Source organism: Mustela lutreola, chromosome 6, assembly GCF_030435805.1.
Source record: "Mustela lutreola isolate mMusLut2 chromosome 6, mMusLut2.pri, whole genome shotgun sequence".
Taxonomy (NCBI): Eukaryota; Metazoa; Chordata; class Mammalia; order Carnivora; family Mustelidae; genus Mustela; species Mustela lutreola.
The window spans coordinates 81,739,668-81,755,499 of record NC_081295.1 but is presented as its reverse complement, the minus strand read 5'-3'; the positions used below and the strand labels follow the sequence as shown (position 1 = coordinate 81,755,499).

At 39.8% G+C, this 15,832-nt stretch overlaps 1 protein-coding gene across 3 annotated transcripts in view; it reads right to left on the bottom strand.

Annotated features, from left to right (window-relative positions):
* Positions 1 to 13,514, bottom strand: part of CEP85L (centrosomal protein 85 like) — a 172,771-nt gene extending 159,257 nt beyond the window's left edge. The window contains exon 1 of one of the 3 annotated variants that reach the window (XM_059177727.1): positions 13,405 to 13,514. In XM_059177727.1, the coding sequence (XP_059033710.1) occupies positions 13,405 to 13,486 (82 nt within the window). In that variant the 5' untranslated portion in view covers positions 13,487 to 13,514. Of the gene's footprint in view, positions 1 to 7,809; positions 8,055 to 11,889; positions 12,498 to 13,404 lie in introns of those variants that run through there. The other 2 variants (XM_059177725.1, XM_059177726.1) reach the window with 2 other exon arrangements.
* Positions 13,515 to 15,832: the final 2,318 nt, after the last annotated feature.

Genomic DNA, 15,832 nt, shown 5'->3' with positions numbered 1-15,832 from the left:
AAATAAGTTTCTTGCAGACAGCTTATCAGTGGGCCTTGCTTTGTTGGGGGGGGCCTTGCTTTTTTTATCCAAATTGATACACTGTGTCTTTTGATTGGGGGCACTTAGCCCATTTAAATTCAGAGTAAGTACTGAAAGATATGAATTTAGTGCCATTGTATTACCTATAAAGTCAACATTTCTGTAAAATGTCTCTGTTCCTTTCTGGTCTATTTAACTTTGGGGCTCCCTCTTTGCTTAAAGCACCCTTTTTAATATTCCTTGTAGGGCTAGTTTGGTGTTCACAAGTTCTTTAAATTTCTGTTTGTCCTGGAAGCTTTTTATCTCTCCTTCTATTTTGAATAACAGCCTTCTATTTTGGTAAAGTATTCTAGGCTGCAAATGTTTCTCATTTAGTACCTGCATATATCATGCCAGTCCTTTCTGGCCTGCCAGGTCTCTGTGGATAGGTATGCTCCAAGTCTAATGTTTCTACCCTTGTAGGTTATGGACCTTTGTCCCAACAACAACCACAGAGAAATATACACTAAAGAAATCAGGAACACTGAAAAAAAAAATTAAATTAAAAAAAAAAAATCAGGTAAGACCCAAAACTGGGGGAAAAAAAATTTTTTTAAGAAGAAAGAATGTGGGTGCCTGGGTGGCTCAGTGGGTTAAGCCGCTGCCTTCTGCTCAGGTCATGATCTCAGGGTCCTGGGATCAAGTTCCGCACTGGGCTCTCTGCTCAGCAGGGAGCCTGCTTCCCTTCCTCTCTCTCTGCCTGCCTTTCTGCCTACTTGTGATCTCTCTCTGTCAAATAAATAAAATCTGTAAAAAAAAATTTTTTTTAAATAAAGAAAGAAAGAAAGAAAGAAAGAAAGAAAGAAAGAATGTAATCAGACAGGGGGCTAGAACAGACCAATATACTGGATCCTGTGTGTATTTGGTCTCTTTGTCAGAAAACTAGACCCCAAACCTGTAAAGAAAGAGAGAAGTTATATATGTAAAAAATCAAATACAATGAAAGGACAGAATATAACTTTAAAAAATGAAATTAAAAGGGAAAAAAGGGGGGGAAATATAAACAGACAAGTGAACAGAACAAAGCAACTGTATTTTGGTTGGTCTGTTACAAAACACTACATCTCAAAACTGTAATATATATATGTATGTATGTATATGTGATATATATACATATATACACACAAACAAAATACATTGAAATAATGTAACGGTAAAGATAAAAATTTTTTAAAAAAGACTTTAACAGAACCAAAAAAAAAAAAAAGAAGAGAGAGAGAGAGAGATAATATGATCAGACAGGTGAAGAGAACAGAGCCATACACTAGATTCTGATGTATTTTGGTCTGTTAGAAGAAACTGCATCCCAGAATGGTAAAGAAAGAAAAATATATATACAAAAACAAAATTAAATAAAATGAAAGGCTAGAATGTAACTGTAAAACTGAAAATAAAAGATTTTTTAAAAAGTTGAGAAGAAATTGGTTGAAAAGGAAAGAGAAAAAATTATGAATTTATTCATAAAATTATGAATAAATTTAAAGTCATAAAATTATGAACTTAAGAATTATGGGGGAAAAAACTTGAATTCTGTATGCCATATGCCCCTAGTGTTGGAGTTCTGCAGTTCTCAATGATTGGTAAAGTTGGTCTTGCCTGAATGTTCTTGCTGATCTTCTGGGGGAGGAGCCTGTTACCCTGATTCTCGGGTGTCTTTGACCTGAGCAGAATTGCACCGCCCTTGCCAAGGGGGCCAGGCTAAATAATCTGTTCTGGACTGGATTGCTTTATGTGGCTTTTGTTGCCTTAAGACTTTCCCTACTGCTTTAGAGGATGAGATTGAAATGGTGGTCTCTCTATCTCAAGCCTCAGAGTCAAGAGTTTGGGCCTGACTCCTTAGCGCACCCTTAGGGAAGAGCAGTCAATCACTCTGGTCCTCCCTGGTCTTGGTTGCCACTCCGTGCTCACCCAGCCTGTGACCAAGCATTTCTATCTCAGACAGGCAACCTCATTTTGAGTTTCTAAACCCAGCAGACTCTGAGGTACCACCTGCACCACTCCTCCCAGGGGTCTCCACCAGTTCTGCCAGTTCTGCCACTTGTTGGGCCCCAGCTCAGAAAGCAGTTGCCCCACCAGGCCACAGCTCAGTTTATGGCAACGCTGAGCTGAGAACCCACTCCTGGGCTCACTGATAGCAGCCAGCTTCCCCACTCCAATGCCTGGAAACTCTGACGCACTCAGGTACCCCTCTGTCTTGTCTTCCTATGACTCCGGGGACACCAAGACCACAGTGTCTCACCTAGGATTCTGCCCTGCTTCACCACCTGAGCTCCTTTCAGGCAGGGATGTCCCTCACCGTAGCAGACTTCTAAAAGTTCTGATTTTGTGGGGTGCCTGGGTAGCTCAGTTGGTTAAGTGTCTGCCTTCGGCTCAAGTCATGATCCCAGGGTCCTGGGATTAAGCCCTCCATCAGGCTCCCTGCTCGGCGGGGAGCCTGCTATTCCCTCTCCCTCTGCCTGCCACTCCGCCAACTTGTGCTCTCTTTCAATCTCTCTGTCCAAAAAAAAAAAAAAAAAAGGATTCTTAAATAAATAAATAAAAATAAAAGTTTTGATTTCGCATTCTGCTGCTGTATCACTTTCCGATACCCAGCTTACAGAGGCCCCCTCCCCTCACAGTGTGTCTTCCCATGTATCAGCTCAGATTCACTTCTCCATCCCTCCTACCTTACAGAAATTAGTCACTTTTCTATTTGAAGAGTTACAGCTATTCTTTTCTTAGACTCTGGTTGAGTTCACAGGTGTTCGGGATGATTTGATAGCTATCTAGCTGAACTCCTGAGAGCAGACACAACTAAGGTCTCCTACTCCTCTGCCATCTTGGTGAAAAATCATGAAGAGATATACCTTTAAAAGTGCCAGGCATAAAGGGGCTCCTGGGTGGCACAGCTAGTTAAGTATTCCTAGCTTTTGGTTTCAGCTCAGGACCTGTGCATCATGGGCTCCGTGCTCAGTGCAGACTCTACCTGAGATTCTCTCTCCCTATCCCTCTGCCCCTCCCACTCACGCTGTCTCTTTCAAATATAAATCTTTAATAAGTAAAAATCTTTAAAAGTGCCAGGTATAAAAACAAACACATAAATCAATGGAACAGAATAAAGGGCCCAGAAATAAACCCAAGCATATATGGTGTATTAATTTACTACAAAGTAGTCAAGAATATACAATGGGAAAAGGATAGTCTCTTCAATAAATGGTGTTGGGAAAACTGGGCAGTCACATGCAAAATAATGAAATTGGATCCCTATCTTAATACCATACACAAAAATCAACTCAAAATGAGTTAAAAGCTTGCACATAAGGCCTGAAACCATAAAACTCCTGGAAGAAAACATAGAGGGTAAACTCCTTGACATCAGTCTTGGCAATAATTTTTTTGGACTTGCCACCAAAAGCAAAGGCAACAAAAGCAAAAATAAACAAGCAGGACTGCATCAAACTAAAAAGCTTCTGTACAGCAAAGGAAACCATCAACAAAATGAAAAGGCAACATATGGAATATAAAATAGTATTTCCAAATCATGTACCTAATACGTTTTTGTTTAAAGTAGGCTCCACACCCACCAGAGCCCAACATGGGATTTGACCTTAAGACCTTGAAATGGAAATCTGAGCTGAGATAAAAGTTGGACACCTAACCAACTGAGCCACCCAGATGCCCCTGGGATTTAATATCCAAAATATATAAGAAACTCATACAACTGAATAGCCATATATATACATATATAGATATGTATATAGATGTACATACAAATATATATCTCAGATTTTAAAATGGGCAGAGGACCTGAATAGGTATTTTTCCAAAAAAGATATACAAATAGCCAAAATCTAAACCACCATGAGATACCACCTCACACCAGTTAGAATGGCCATTATCAAAGAGCCACAAAATAACAAATACTGACAGAATAACAAATACTGGAGAAAAGGAACTACTGGTGGGAATGTAAATAAAAACTGAATTTTAAATAATCAAAAACTATTAGTCTTTGCTTTCTAAACATAAAAAAATAGAGAAGGTCATTCATCAACTACTTTAAATAATTTTAGGCACATTACCACTAAAGGTATAAGACTATATTCTTCAGATTTGATTCTGAATTTCCTTATTTACAATTCTGTCACAACAAGGAATACCTTTCATTGGTTTAGGTTGAGGTTAAGATTACTTCAATTAAGAACAATGATCAGATAAATAAGTGGTTTGCCTTTCACAGAAAAAGTATGAATTCAAACCAATAAATATTTGCCAAGTACTCATTATATATTTTAAAAAGGAAGAGTCTTATCTTCTGGTTACTTGAAATGCTGCATTCAGAAAAAGTACATTGGTAGCCATTTAGAAAGAGGGCCACATTTAATTTAATCTCTTATAACCCTCTGTTCTGTTTATAAACTAGTAAAAATGAGACTTTTTAATAAAACCACTGCAAATGTGGAGAAAGTATACCAAATGGTATTCCAGAGGTTCCCCTTTGTCCTTGAATATAACTATTTCAAAGTACCACTAGAAAATATATTCTACACATGGTAGCAAATTATGCCAAAACTTAGAAGGATCAACAGCACCTAGGAGAAAATAAAAATCCCAATCAAAAGAAGTTTTCCTAAATAAAGAAGTAGTTAAGCCTAATAAATGCTACTTTTATTTATGTGACCATTAGCCTGCAAAGGAAGTTAAGCTAATTATTTCTGTTAGCCTTTTGTTTACTCATGCCTAAGTGCCACACATATTTAAATGCCAAAACTAAAACAAAACATTAGTTCTAGGGGGTGTCTGGGTGGCTCAGTCAGTTAAGCATCTGACTCTTGTTCTCAGTTCAGATCTTGATATCAGGGTGATGAGTTCAAGTTCCAACACATTTCAAAATAAAGTTTTGAGAAAATTAACTATCTCCCCAAAATTAAAGAACTTAATTTCTAGTCAAGCTTTTCAGTACATTATTCCTTAAATGTGATGCAATGCTCAATACTACTGAGAAAGCTTCTCAAAAGCTTCTGCAATGTCATGGCAAGGCAATATATATTTCTTAGGGTCAATAAACACACACCTGCCTCTATAAGAGCAATACAACATCCTTGTAGAAAACTTTGAATTTTACATGATATATAGTCCAAATTTTTCATCCCATTCTCATCCAGAGGATAACTAAAAACTATAGTTCATCTCTAACAGAATTTTAGTACTGCAAAGTAGCATCAGTAAAGCAATCAGATTTTTTTTTTTAAAGATTTTATTTATTTATTTGACAGAGAGAAATCACAAGTAGATGGAGAGGCAGGCAGAGAGAGAGAGAGAGAAGCAGGCTCCCTGCTGAGCAGAGAGCCCGATGCGGGACTCGATCCCAGGACCCTGAGATCATGACCTGAGCCGAAGGCAGCGGCTTAACCCACTGAGCCACCCAGGCGCCCAGCAATCAGATTTATTTACTAGACATCTACCATACAGAAAAGGCATGAAACAAAGATCTTGATCTTAAACTCATTCTTTATAATTTATAATCTAATGAATGACTTGAATTAATTTAGTACTATGTAATGAAATCTTAAAACCACTTACGACACTTAATGACAGAAAATAAAAACAGAGGCAGAGTCACTATTTTGAGGCAGATTCTCGGTTCAAAGAATAAAATAAAACTAATTACCAAAGTCTAGGTTCCCTGACAGAAAATGCATTCTGATGGGAAAAACACTTATACCATTTTAGATGCCCTGGGCAAAGTCAAGGGTCAGCCACTGTTCAGTGTAAGGCATTCCAGGAGACACTTCCCCTAGTTTTAACACTGAGCATCCAAGGCAAACCTAGCTGGTGACCCTAACTTGAGAAGTAGTAAGGAGAAAGCAATTCAAACTTCTATTTAGGACGCATGTATTAATCTCTATGCAATAAAGAGTTGAGTAGATTCAAGAATCTCCAATTCCCACCAGCTTTAAATTTTTAAGTCTCTCACTGAAACTGGCCAGTGACATTGGTCCATTCTCTTCTGACTCATTTTACATGGCCCCTTAGAATTATAAGACTTTAGTGATCACTCCTTCTTTCAGCCTTCTTTCTTCTAGAACATCACACTCTGGTTTTACTCTGAACTCACTGGCTCTTCTGTTTCTCTGGATTGTTCCTCTTCCTCTACCTGACAGAAAACATTAAATGTCCCAGAGTTTGATTCTCTGCTGTTTTCTCTATACTTTCTGTGACCACCTATAAACACCATTTACACTCATATCTCTAAAAATTCATACCTCCACCTCTCCCATCTCCCCAGTGAGCTCCAGATTGAATATCAGACCTGAACTTCTTTAAAAAGCATCTCAAATTTCACATGGCCAAAACAGAACTCAATTCTGCCTGCCTTCCTCACTCTTCCCTGCCTCAGGAAATGGCACTACCATCCACTATAATTACTGAAGCCAAAACTAAGACATCGTCTTTGATTACTCCTTCCCTCCTTTTCTACCTCCAAACCATCAGTAAATCCTGTCAGCTTTCTCAAATATATTCCAAACCCATTCTTTTCTCTCCAAATTCGATTTTACCACTATGATCAGAGCCATCATCTGTCACCTAATTACTACAATAACCTATTAACTGGCTTCCCTACTGCTCTTTTCCCACACCCCTCCACAATTTCTTCCCCTCACAAAACAGCCAGGAGTGATCTTAAACACCAAGAACAGAGAATGTCTACTTTGTTTCCCCAATACACAAAACAGCGTCAACCTCATAGTGGACACTCCCTGGTGAATGAATGAACAGTCAGTCGTCTCTCCTCCCCTTTCATACCTAGCTTCCCCCACACAGAATAGAATCCAAACTTCTTACTACGCCTTACATCATCAGGCCTCCTTCACCTCACATCCTTGCTCTCTATGCTCCAGATTCACTGGCTCTTGATATTCCTCAAACTCCTCATTTTTACCATAGAGATGTTTCTGTACCTTCCACCTGAACACTCCCGCCCTCATGCCTGGTTCCTTCTCATCGTTCTGGCCTCAGCTCAAAATCACCTCCTCAGAAAGGCCTTACCTGACCAGCCTCTCCAAAGTAGATCTATCCATCTTCTGCCACCTCACCCAGTTTCCTTTACTTCACAGTACTTAGCAGGTAAATTCTCTTGTTGTTAGTTTACTTACAGACAGCTTCCTCCTCACTAGAATATAAACTCCTTTAGAGCTGGGACCTTATCTTTCTTGCTCAGTGATGTATCCCTAGAGACTAGTACAATGCCTACTACATAATATTTATTGAAAGAATGACTCACAAACATTCACCAAGTACTTATTATGTGCCAACTGCTATGCTAGGTAATAACAATGGATTTTTTTAATTAAACAAAAATAGGAAGTGGAAAGAAAATAGTAGTATGAGGAGAAATTTGATGTTCATTTTATGTTGACCATTCCTGCACTTAAAATGAAAGATCTTCTATGATAAATTCTACTTTTCAAAATATTATTTTGGCAGTATAAAATAAGAAGACCCTTAAAGTATTAGTAATAATTAGTATCTCACTGCAGCTTTGGAATTTATCTAGATGATGACAATATTCATTTTTAATGTACATTCTATATATTAGTTCCCACTAATTAAGCCATGATTCAATAAAATACTATCTAGGACTCTTCATGTCTTCAAAATACACATACAAACATTTCATCCAATCAGAAAAATCATGACTCTGTAAAACCTTCCTGCTCTCAACATACAGAAATATTCACAACATGACAATAGTGGTTGTCAACTCACCATTTATTGTCTGGCCTCAGATTAATTAACCAGCTTCATTCAAGCCAAGAACTGATCAAATTCCAATTACTAATCAAGTTCATTTCACAAAAGTCATCACTAAAGTTGAGATTCACCCCTCACCTCCCGATGCCTATTATAACAGAACATGTCCAACTGAGTTTAGGTGAAAAAGTTACGTTTCATTGTTACCACAGTACTTTTAGATCCATCTAATTCAGAACCACAGCAGAAAACCTTAGTATCTGATGTAATCATACCAGTTACCACCATTATCATTATGACATCACTAAACACCTTATGGCAAAGCATCACCTAGGAAGAGGTAGATTTCAAGCTCAAGGCACTAAACAAATGACATCTCTTCAGATCTTATGTTCTCTATAATGTCATATTTTAGCACAATTTGAAACTATCATATCCTACTCCAAAATGTTGTAAGGGTTGAATATACTAATATTTTTAAAGTGTGATTTATAAAATGAATCAAATTCAGTGTAACTAGATATAAATACTCAAAATATTACACTAGATTTTTAAAACAGGAGGGAAATAGAGACACTTGGGTGGCCCAGTCAGCTAAGCATCCTAACACTTGATTTCGGCTCAGGTCATAGTCATGATCTCAGGGATGTGAGATCAAGACCCAGTGTTAGGCTCTGCACTGGGCATTAAGCCTTCTTAAGATTCCCTCTCTTCTCCTCCCTCTGCCCCTCCCTCTCTAAAAAACAAAACAAAACAAAAAACCTAAGGGAAATATACCCATCCTTCAACCAACTTTAAAACTATTACACAGTTTGAATAGTAGGGTATTCTCAAATATACTCAACCAAAAACATAAAAGACATACCACTTGTTCTATTTAACTAACTGAGCCACCCAGGGACCCGCCCACTTGTTCTATTAATTAATTAACTAATTAATTTTAATTAACTTTCTAACCCTACTTGTCAATAGAAAAAGAGGTAGGGGCAGGGAGCTTTTTTTTTTCTTTGTATCTAAATATAAGAACACATTAATCTTATTTACATTTATATACAATTACTCTATAAAGCTAAAAAACTGTAGGTACCAAAACAAAATTAAATCCTAGATAAAGGCCAAAAGTTCAGGATTTTCCAACTCACACTTGTTATTACTATTTGTTTTTACTGCCATTACTTAAAAAAAGTTCCCTTCAGCAATTTCAGCTGATTCTATGTTACCCTTCTTTTTCTCCTTAGTCTAGTTAGATATTTGCATAAACAAATCATATTTAGGATACCCGTAATTAACCCACTTTCCTTTACTGTGAAGTAAAGGAAATGAAATAAACTCATTTCAATACCAGCAATTAGTTACTTACCCCTGGTCTTTGCACTGGCCCTCAGGACCAAAACGACTGCTGACAAATTCAATCAGAAGACAGCCCTTTGTTTTCAGTAAAGTCCTAAAATCACTCAACTTAGTCAAAAGATATACTGGAGATTATTTCAAAAATATAAATTTTCTTCAAAATCTCAAAAAGGAAAAGAAATCCCTGCATAAATCAACTCAGAGGTCATTATCTTGACCTTTACCATCTGCTCATTTGTAGAAGAAACTACACTTGGTTTTTCATCTATGGTAGAACTTCATTAAACTAACTAAAAAATAATTTTAAATACTTATTTGCTCATGGGGCACCTGGGTGACCCAGTTGGTTAAGAGTCTGCCTTCAGCTTGGATTATGGTCCTGGGATTGAGCTGCACTGGGCTTCCTGCTCAGTGTAGATACTGCTTTTCCCTCTCCTTCCTCTCATGCTCTCTCTCACTATCTCATCTCTCTCTCTCAAATAAATAAAATCTTTAAAAAATAAAAAACTTATTTGCTCAATAAAGAAGCATAACAAAAATTTTATCTTTATTACTGTAAAAGTAATCCACTCTCAGCTTAAAAGCTGAAAAAAAATTTTTTTTGGAAAGGCATGCCCTGACATACCAATGGTTTATCACTACAAAAAAAAAAAAAAAAATTAGATAAAATATATGCTTTGTAAAGATATCCTGTCCAAATTACTTCATCTTGGGTACTGCTTATAAAGTATCCCCTTCCACTATGTTCTTTGCTACAGGAAGGTCTAAAGACTGCAATACAACCTCAAAGTCCTTCCTTCAGTTACTTAACCTCTAAGCACTAGGATGTTTTCTTCCTCATGGAAAACAATGGAAAAATGGATACAATGCTTGGGTGATATTATACCTCCAAACATATTATTACAAATCTATTTAAAGAGGTTAGGTTACAAAGACATTACAGATGGCTTCTGACATATACATATAAATTGAAAGCACTCCATACAACCCCTAGGGATAACGAACTGTCTTCTCACTTACCGGAGTTACTTTGATTGCAGAATTTCCAAATACTCAGTAAGCATCAGAAACCTCTTAATTGCAGTCTCCCCTTTTTCCGACAAGTAGTATACATCTTTGAGAAAATAATTCCTACTCACGTTTTTCTTACTAAATGCATGCCTATTAAATTCCATTATTTATTAAAGTTTGCAAGACCAGATTTAAGAGAATGATTTTAAATCTAACCCTGGGTTTTAAAATTTATATATGTCTCCATCTAAAAGTAGGGTATGATGACTACAGTTAACAATACTGTACTGTATGTTTGAAATTTGCTAAGTGGGTAGATGTTAAGTGTTTTTACCACTCACAAAAATATGGTTAACTCTATGAGGTGATGGGTATATTAACTAGCCTGATTGTGAAGATCATTTCATGATGCATTTATACAAGTTGTACACCTTAAATATACATACAATTTCTACTTGTCAATTACATCCCCCAGTAACTAGTAAAATTATATGCCTAAAAAAACACATCACAAATTTCTAGACTATCACAAAATTGTGTTATTTGAGATTTTAACAGCAACTGTGCCTGATATATTTCAAGCAGCAGAAAATAGTATCAGAAAAAAAAAATTCACACTTCCAAATACTGCTTCTCCTTTTTGCTTTGCAAATAGCTTTGAATGTACACAAAAATGTCATTTACAAGTGGAACTCAAACATTTTGTGGAACAAGGTTACCTAGAAGTTCTGGAAACACCTAAAATTGTAGGAAAAATTTTGCGTCTGTACTTAAGGCAATTTTTTTCTGCATAAAAGGCCTACAGAACTTTCAGCTTCTCGAAAAGGTTCAAGATCCAATTAAAGTGACTGGAGGAACCGTCAGTGTCAAATAACTTGTCACAGGCAATCCAAGCCTTACTTTTTTTTATCCTGAATGGCGGGGCGGTGGGGGGGCGGCGTTTATCCTAATGTGGTGGATCCTACACAACTTCTAAGCAGATGCAGGCATGAAATGGCTGTCCGATACAAACCGCTCCCTTCACACACCGAACGCGGCAATCTCCCAAATTTTCTTGAAGGGGCCAGCGAGAAGCAGACGCATTAACACCCCCACTGCTCAAAGATCGACTAGCTCAAGCAGGACGTGTCCTCCTCTTACGCCAGAGAGGGCTGCGGGGAGGTGACCAGGTTTCACCGAGGGGCAGAAGTCCCCTCCGGGATCACTCACGGAAGAGACCGCATCACCAGCAACCTCCTCTCGCCCCAAAACGCCCCAAGTAGAAGCTGCGGCCGTGGGCGCCGCAGACCCCGGCCCTCCCAGGCGCGCCACGGGCCGCCGCCGCAGCACGGTCGCAGCGACTTTCTCGCTCAGGTCCCCCGCAAGCCCTGTTACCCGCGTTGACCACACAACCCACGAGGGAAAGGGAAGAGGTCGGACAACAAAGCACAACCCGAGGAGGCCCAGGCGAGCTTTAAGTTGGGGCGCGGGCGCTGCGGCCCGAGGAGGAGCTGGTTGGAGCCGAGCCGCGCGATGCGGGGCGGACGGGGCCGGGGACGCGGCCCGCCAGATGTCAGCCGGCGGGGCCGGGGTGTCTGCAGCCGGGAGGAAACCCGGAGGGCGTGAGCGCGGCGGCGTCGGGGAGGCGGCCGGAGGGAAGCCAGGCCTGAGAAGGGAGGGGAGCGGCACCGGGGTCCCAAGGCGCCTCGGTCGGCCGCAACCCCCGCGCCAGCCGGGGACTGTCCCGTTACTTACCCGCCGGGAGACTGCGGGCTCCGCCGGGGCTGTCCCGGCCGCCGGCCTCCGGGGCCAGGAAGCGCCCCCACATAGCGGGCGGGAGGGCCGGGGGCGCACGACTCCCCTCGTCCGTCCTCCCCCGCCTTCGCCTCCTGCTTCTTCGGCGGCGGAAACTTGTGCAGAGCCTGGGGCCGCGGCGACAGGAGCGGGAGGGCGGGCGGGCGGTGTGGTTAACGGCTGCTCAGCGACGGGCGGGGAGCGCAGGGGCCAGATTCGCCGCGGCGCCGGGGGCGGCGGCTGCCATGGCCGAGCCCGCTGGGCTGAGGCCCGGACCGGGGAAGCAGCGGCTCGGCGGCGACCGCGGCTGGGTTCCGGGCTGAGCCCGACGTAGGCTCAGAACCTCCAGGCGAAGTTGCAGCTGCGTCTTCTCTCCGCCCCCTCCGCGGGCAGAGCCGGAGCTGGAGTCGGGGCCGGGTGGGGGCGGGGCCTGACGGGGGCGTGGCCTCGGGCGCTTACATAACGCGTGCGCGGCGCGGGGCGGGAACTGCGGACGGGTCCTGCGGCGTACCCTTTGCTCAGCCAGCGACTGAGGAGGGGTCGCCTCCACGCATCAGCTGCATTCCTCCCTCCCCATCCTACCGCTCAGTCGGATGAGCAGAGAAGATGAGAAGAACAGGCCCCCGGGCTGTATCTTTCGGAACCGCCCCCCCTTGGGTAATCCCTCCTGGCCTTGGGGCACCTCTCTGAAAGAGACGTGTTAGACCTGCCCTGCTGCATAATTGCTTGAGATAAAAGGCCAGCCCGGGAGGGATTGAGGGACTCCCAGTTTTATTTGGGATTGGGATTAAAGTCATCATGCATTGCAGAAGCATCGTTGATAGATCACTTTGGGGGATAGAAAAGAAGTCGTGTTCCTGGGCGGGGGGGGGGGGGGGGGCAGGCGGGGCACGGGAGCAGACAGCAAAATATCTCCTATAGAAGAATGTGCGCAGGAAAAGGCGGAAAAGAAAAAGACCAGAAGGTTCAGGGAGGGGCGGTAAATTTTAATCTATACCCCCAGTGATTCAGATAAGCAACTACGGTGGAAGGAATCAAAATAGCACCAAACCATGCAATGGGAGTAACTTCCTTACACCCTACACCGTCAAGTTCCTCCTACGTTTGGTCACTTCCCACTCTTCACCTGAACCCCGAGTACAAGATTATGTATCTTGAGGAAGGACAAAAGAGTGCAGCATCCTCTCCTTAAATCTTTTCCCTGGCAATATCAGGATCCTTACAACATTTAGATACAAAAGGGTTCACTTAATAAATATTGGTGGAGCACTGTAGGAGGGTTTTACACCTGGTACATGAATAAGAGATAAACTAAAAAGCAAGCCTCTACCCTCAACAAGACTTTGAGTCCAGTGATGCTTTTTTCCTGTTTTAGAAGTTTGCTAACAGAGGCCTTGCATTTCTATTTAAACGCTTTGGGGGTGCTTAAAGATTTTAGAGGTTAAAGTACATTTAGTTGTTTAGTCTATTACTTACCACATCTATGTTGTAATTTATCTGATTGCAGTTTTACATTTAATCTTCCACCCGTACAGTTCCATTTATTTCTCCCAATCATGAGCAGTTGGCCCAAGGGTCAGCTCTTCCTGAGGACAAAAAGTGACAGAAACATGAAAGGATGTGATGGGTTCCTTTTCCTGATTTAAATGTGCATTAGTTCATTTGAATAGTTATTCAAGTTTAGAAAACTTGAATAGTTGAGGTTCAGAAAGAAGCTTAAAAAATAATAATAAAAAGTTCCAGAAAGAATTATCAGAACCTATATAGCTATATCAAAGTATCCTTGTTTTCATGATTTATAGTTACCATAGTCTCATAACAGGAATGGTATTTATTAAACACCAAATTTTTTTATACAGTTCTACGAAATGCATGAATTATTACAGATATATCTTGATCTTTTGTGAGTTTATATTTATTTGTTATTCCAAAACTCTCCCAACTTCCACTCAATTCTAAGCAGTGTTTTTGTTTCTGTTTTTAATCATTTGCTCAGGTTTTCTATGTATTTTTTGCCAGTGTGGAGGGCATGCTGCTACACACACAAAAGAACATGTGAAGCTGAGACTATGTAAAATATTTCAATACCAATTACAGGGTAAAAGGAAGTAGTAAAAACATCTTTCTATTTTGGTAGTTGGCACCAAAGATAAAAATTTTTGTGTTCCTACTAATTAAACTTGGAAGGATACAGATCTAATGCAATTAAAATAGCAAATACAAAGCAAGAATAGTATGTATATGAAGTAAACTGTAACCACTTTTTTATTTATATAGATTCTGAGTATATAATGAACTCTGATTTCCCTCACACCCAGTATCCATAGTTCTCAAAATGATTAAAATTTATCATAGCACAGATTTAAGAGCCTAAGAACTACCTAACCATGACCAAGCCTGATGTTGTAAATTGGCATATTTTTGTTTTGTTATTATAGTATGAAAAAACCATGAGGAGAATCTTATAAGCAGACATTTATTACTGAACTTAAATATTCTGGTAATTGTTCTTGTAAGCAGCAATAATAAAAGCAAGTAATGAAAATAATGACTATGTATGTTTCTGTGCATGTGTGTAAATATGTGTGTGTTTAAATACAGTTGCTTAGGTGAAATTTAGATTCTTGTTGGAATGTTTTGGAAGGAGACCTTTTAAAAGTATAAACTAGGTCATGAAAGAGTAAAAAAATACCAAAAACACCATATTTAATATCAAACCATATTAAATTCTTTATTTGAAATATTGCATTCAAAAAAATTTTTAATGAAAAATAAACATTGCATTTATAAATCTTAAATTCTTTGGATATGAATCTCTGATCTGATTAAGTTAAACTATCTTATATATTTATATGTATATAAATATGTATTTTCATATATATATAATATATCTTATATATTTTTCTTACATAAATTTATCGTATTGGGCAAACAACAACCAGAGAATTGAAGAGTGATACAACAGAGGATAAAAGTGATATTTTAAAATGAGAAGGAACTATCATGTGCATAATATGAGGAAAACTCAGAGTGGTTAATGTTTATAAAAATATAAAAATGTCAAAACCAACAAAATGTAGAAAAATTAAAACATCCAGTAATAACTGAAATAGCTCCTAAAGAACAATTTCTACTTGAGAGGGACAGATTTGTGGATGAAGTCTAAAAAATTCCAAGGGACAGATAATTCTGGTGTATCAAGGGTGTTACAAGGGCTTTGATATATAATGTTACTCTTCCAGATCATAAAAAGGACGGATTACTGAATTTATTGTGGGTTGTTGTAATCTCAAATAATTATTTATAATAATGAAAAAAGGGAACTAAGAAACTCTTTTGACAGTGGATTTAAAAAATTTTAATTGGATTCCTAGCAGATACAGTCAACTATACAAAGGTGAATAGAAGACATATAGGTTATTCAACCTGTCTGTGCCTCAATTTCCTCATCTGTGGTGTGGCCCAGGCCAAGAGGGTGAGGATATCTCATTTCAAGTCCATGATTCCTGGGCGATACAGAAAATTAATCCCATCTGTACCTTTGGCTCCGAAGTTGGGTTGTAATGGCCAATGAGAAAGTAGGTAAGACATGAACCACTAAATTATGGGGCAGTCTTTTAAGTGGGAGGCAAAGCTGGGAGGGATGGAACTTAAAGGAAAGACAAAGTTAAGTCTTCCAAGGTACCAGCAGGTGTTTACTGAAACTGCTTAGGATTGATGTATTTGTGAATGGAACTTATTGTGGTCACCACGTGGTCATACTGAACCTATAGAAAAGATGCAAGGTCATTTACAATGAAGGGGGACAGCAAACTTGACAATGTATAAAGAGACAAGTTCTCCCCTGCCTTCCGGTTCAGACACCAGAAGGATAAGTGTATGGAGAGAAGGGTGGAGCTCAAGA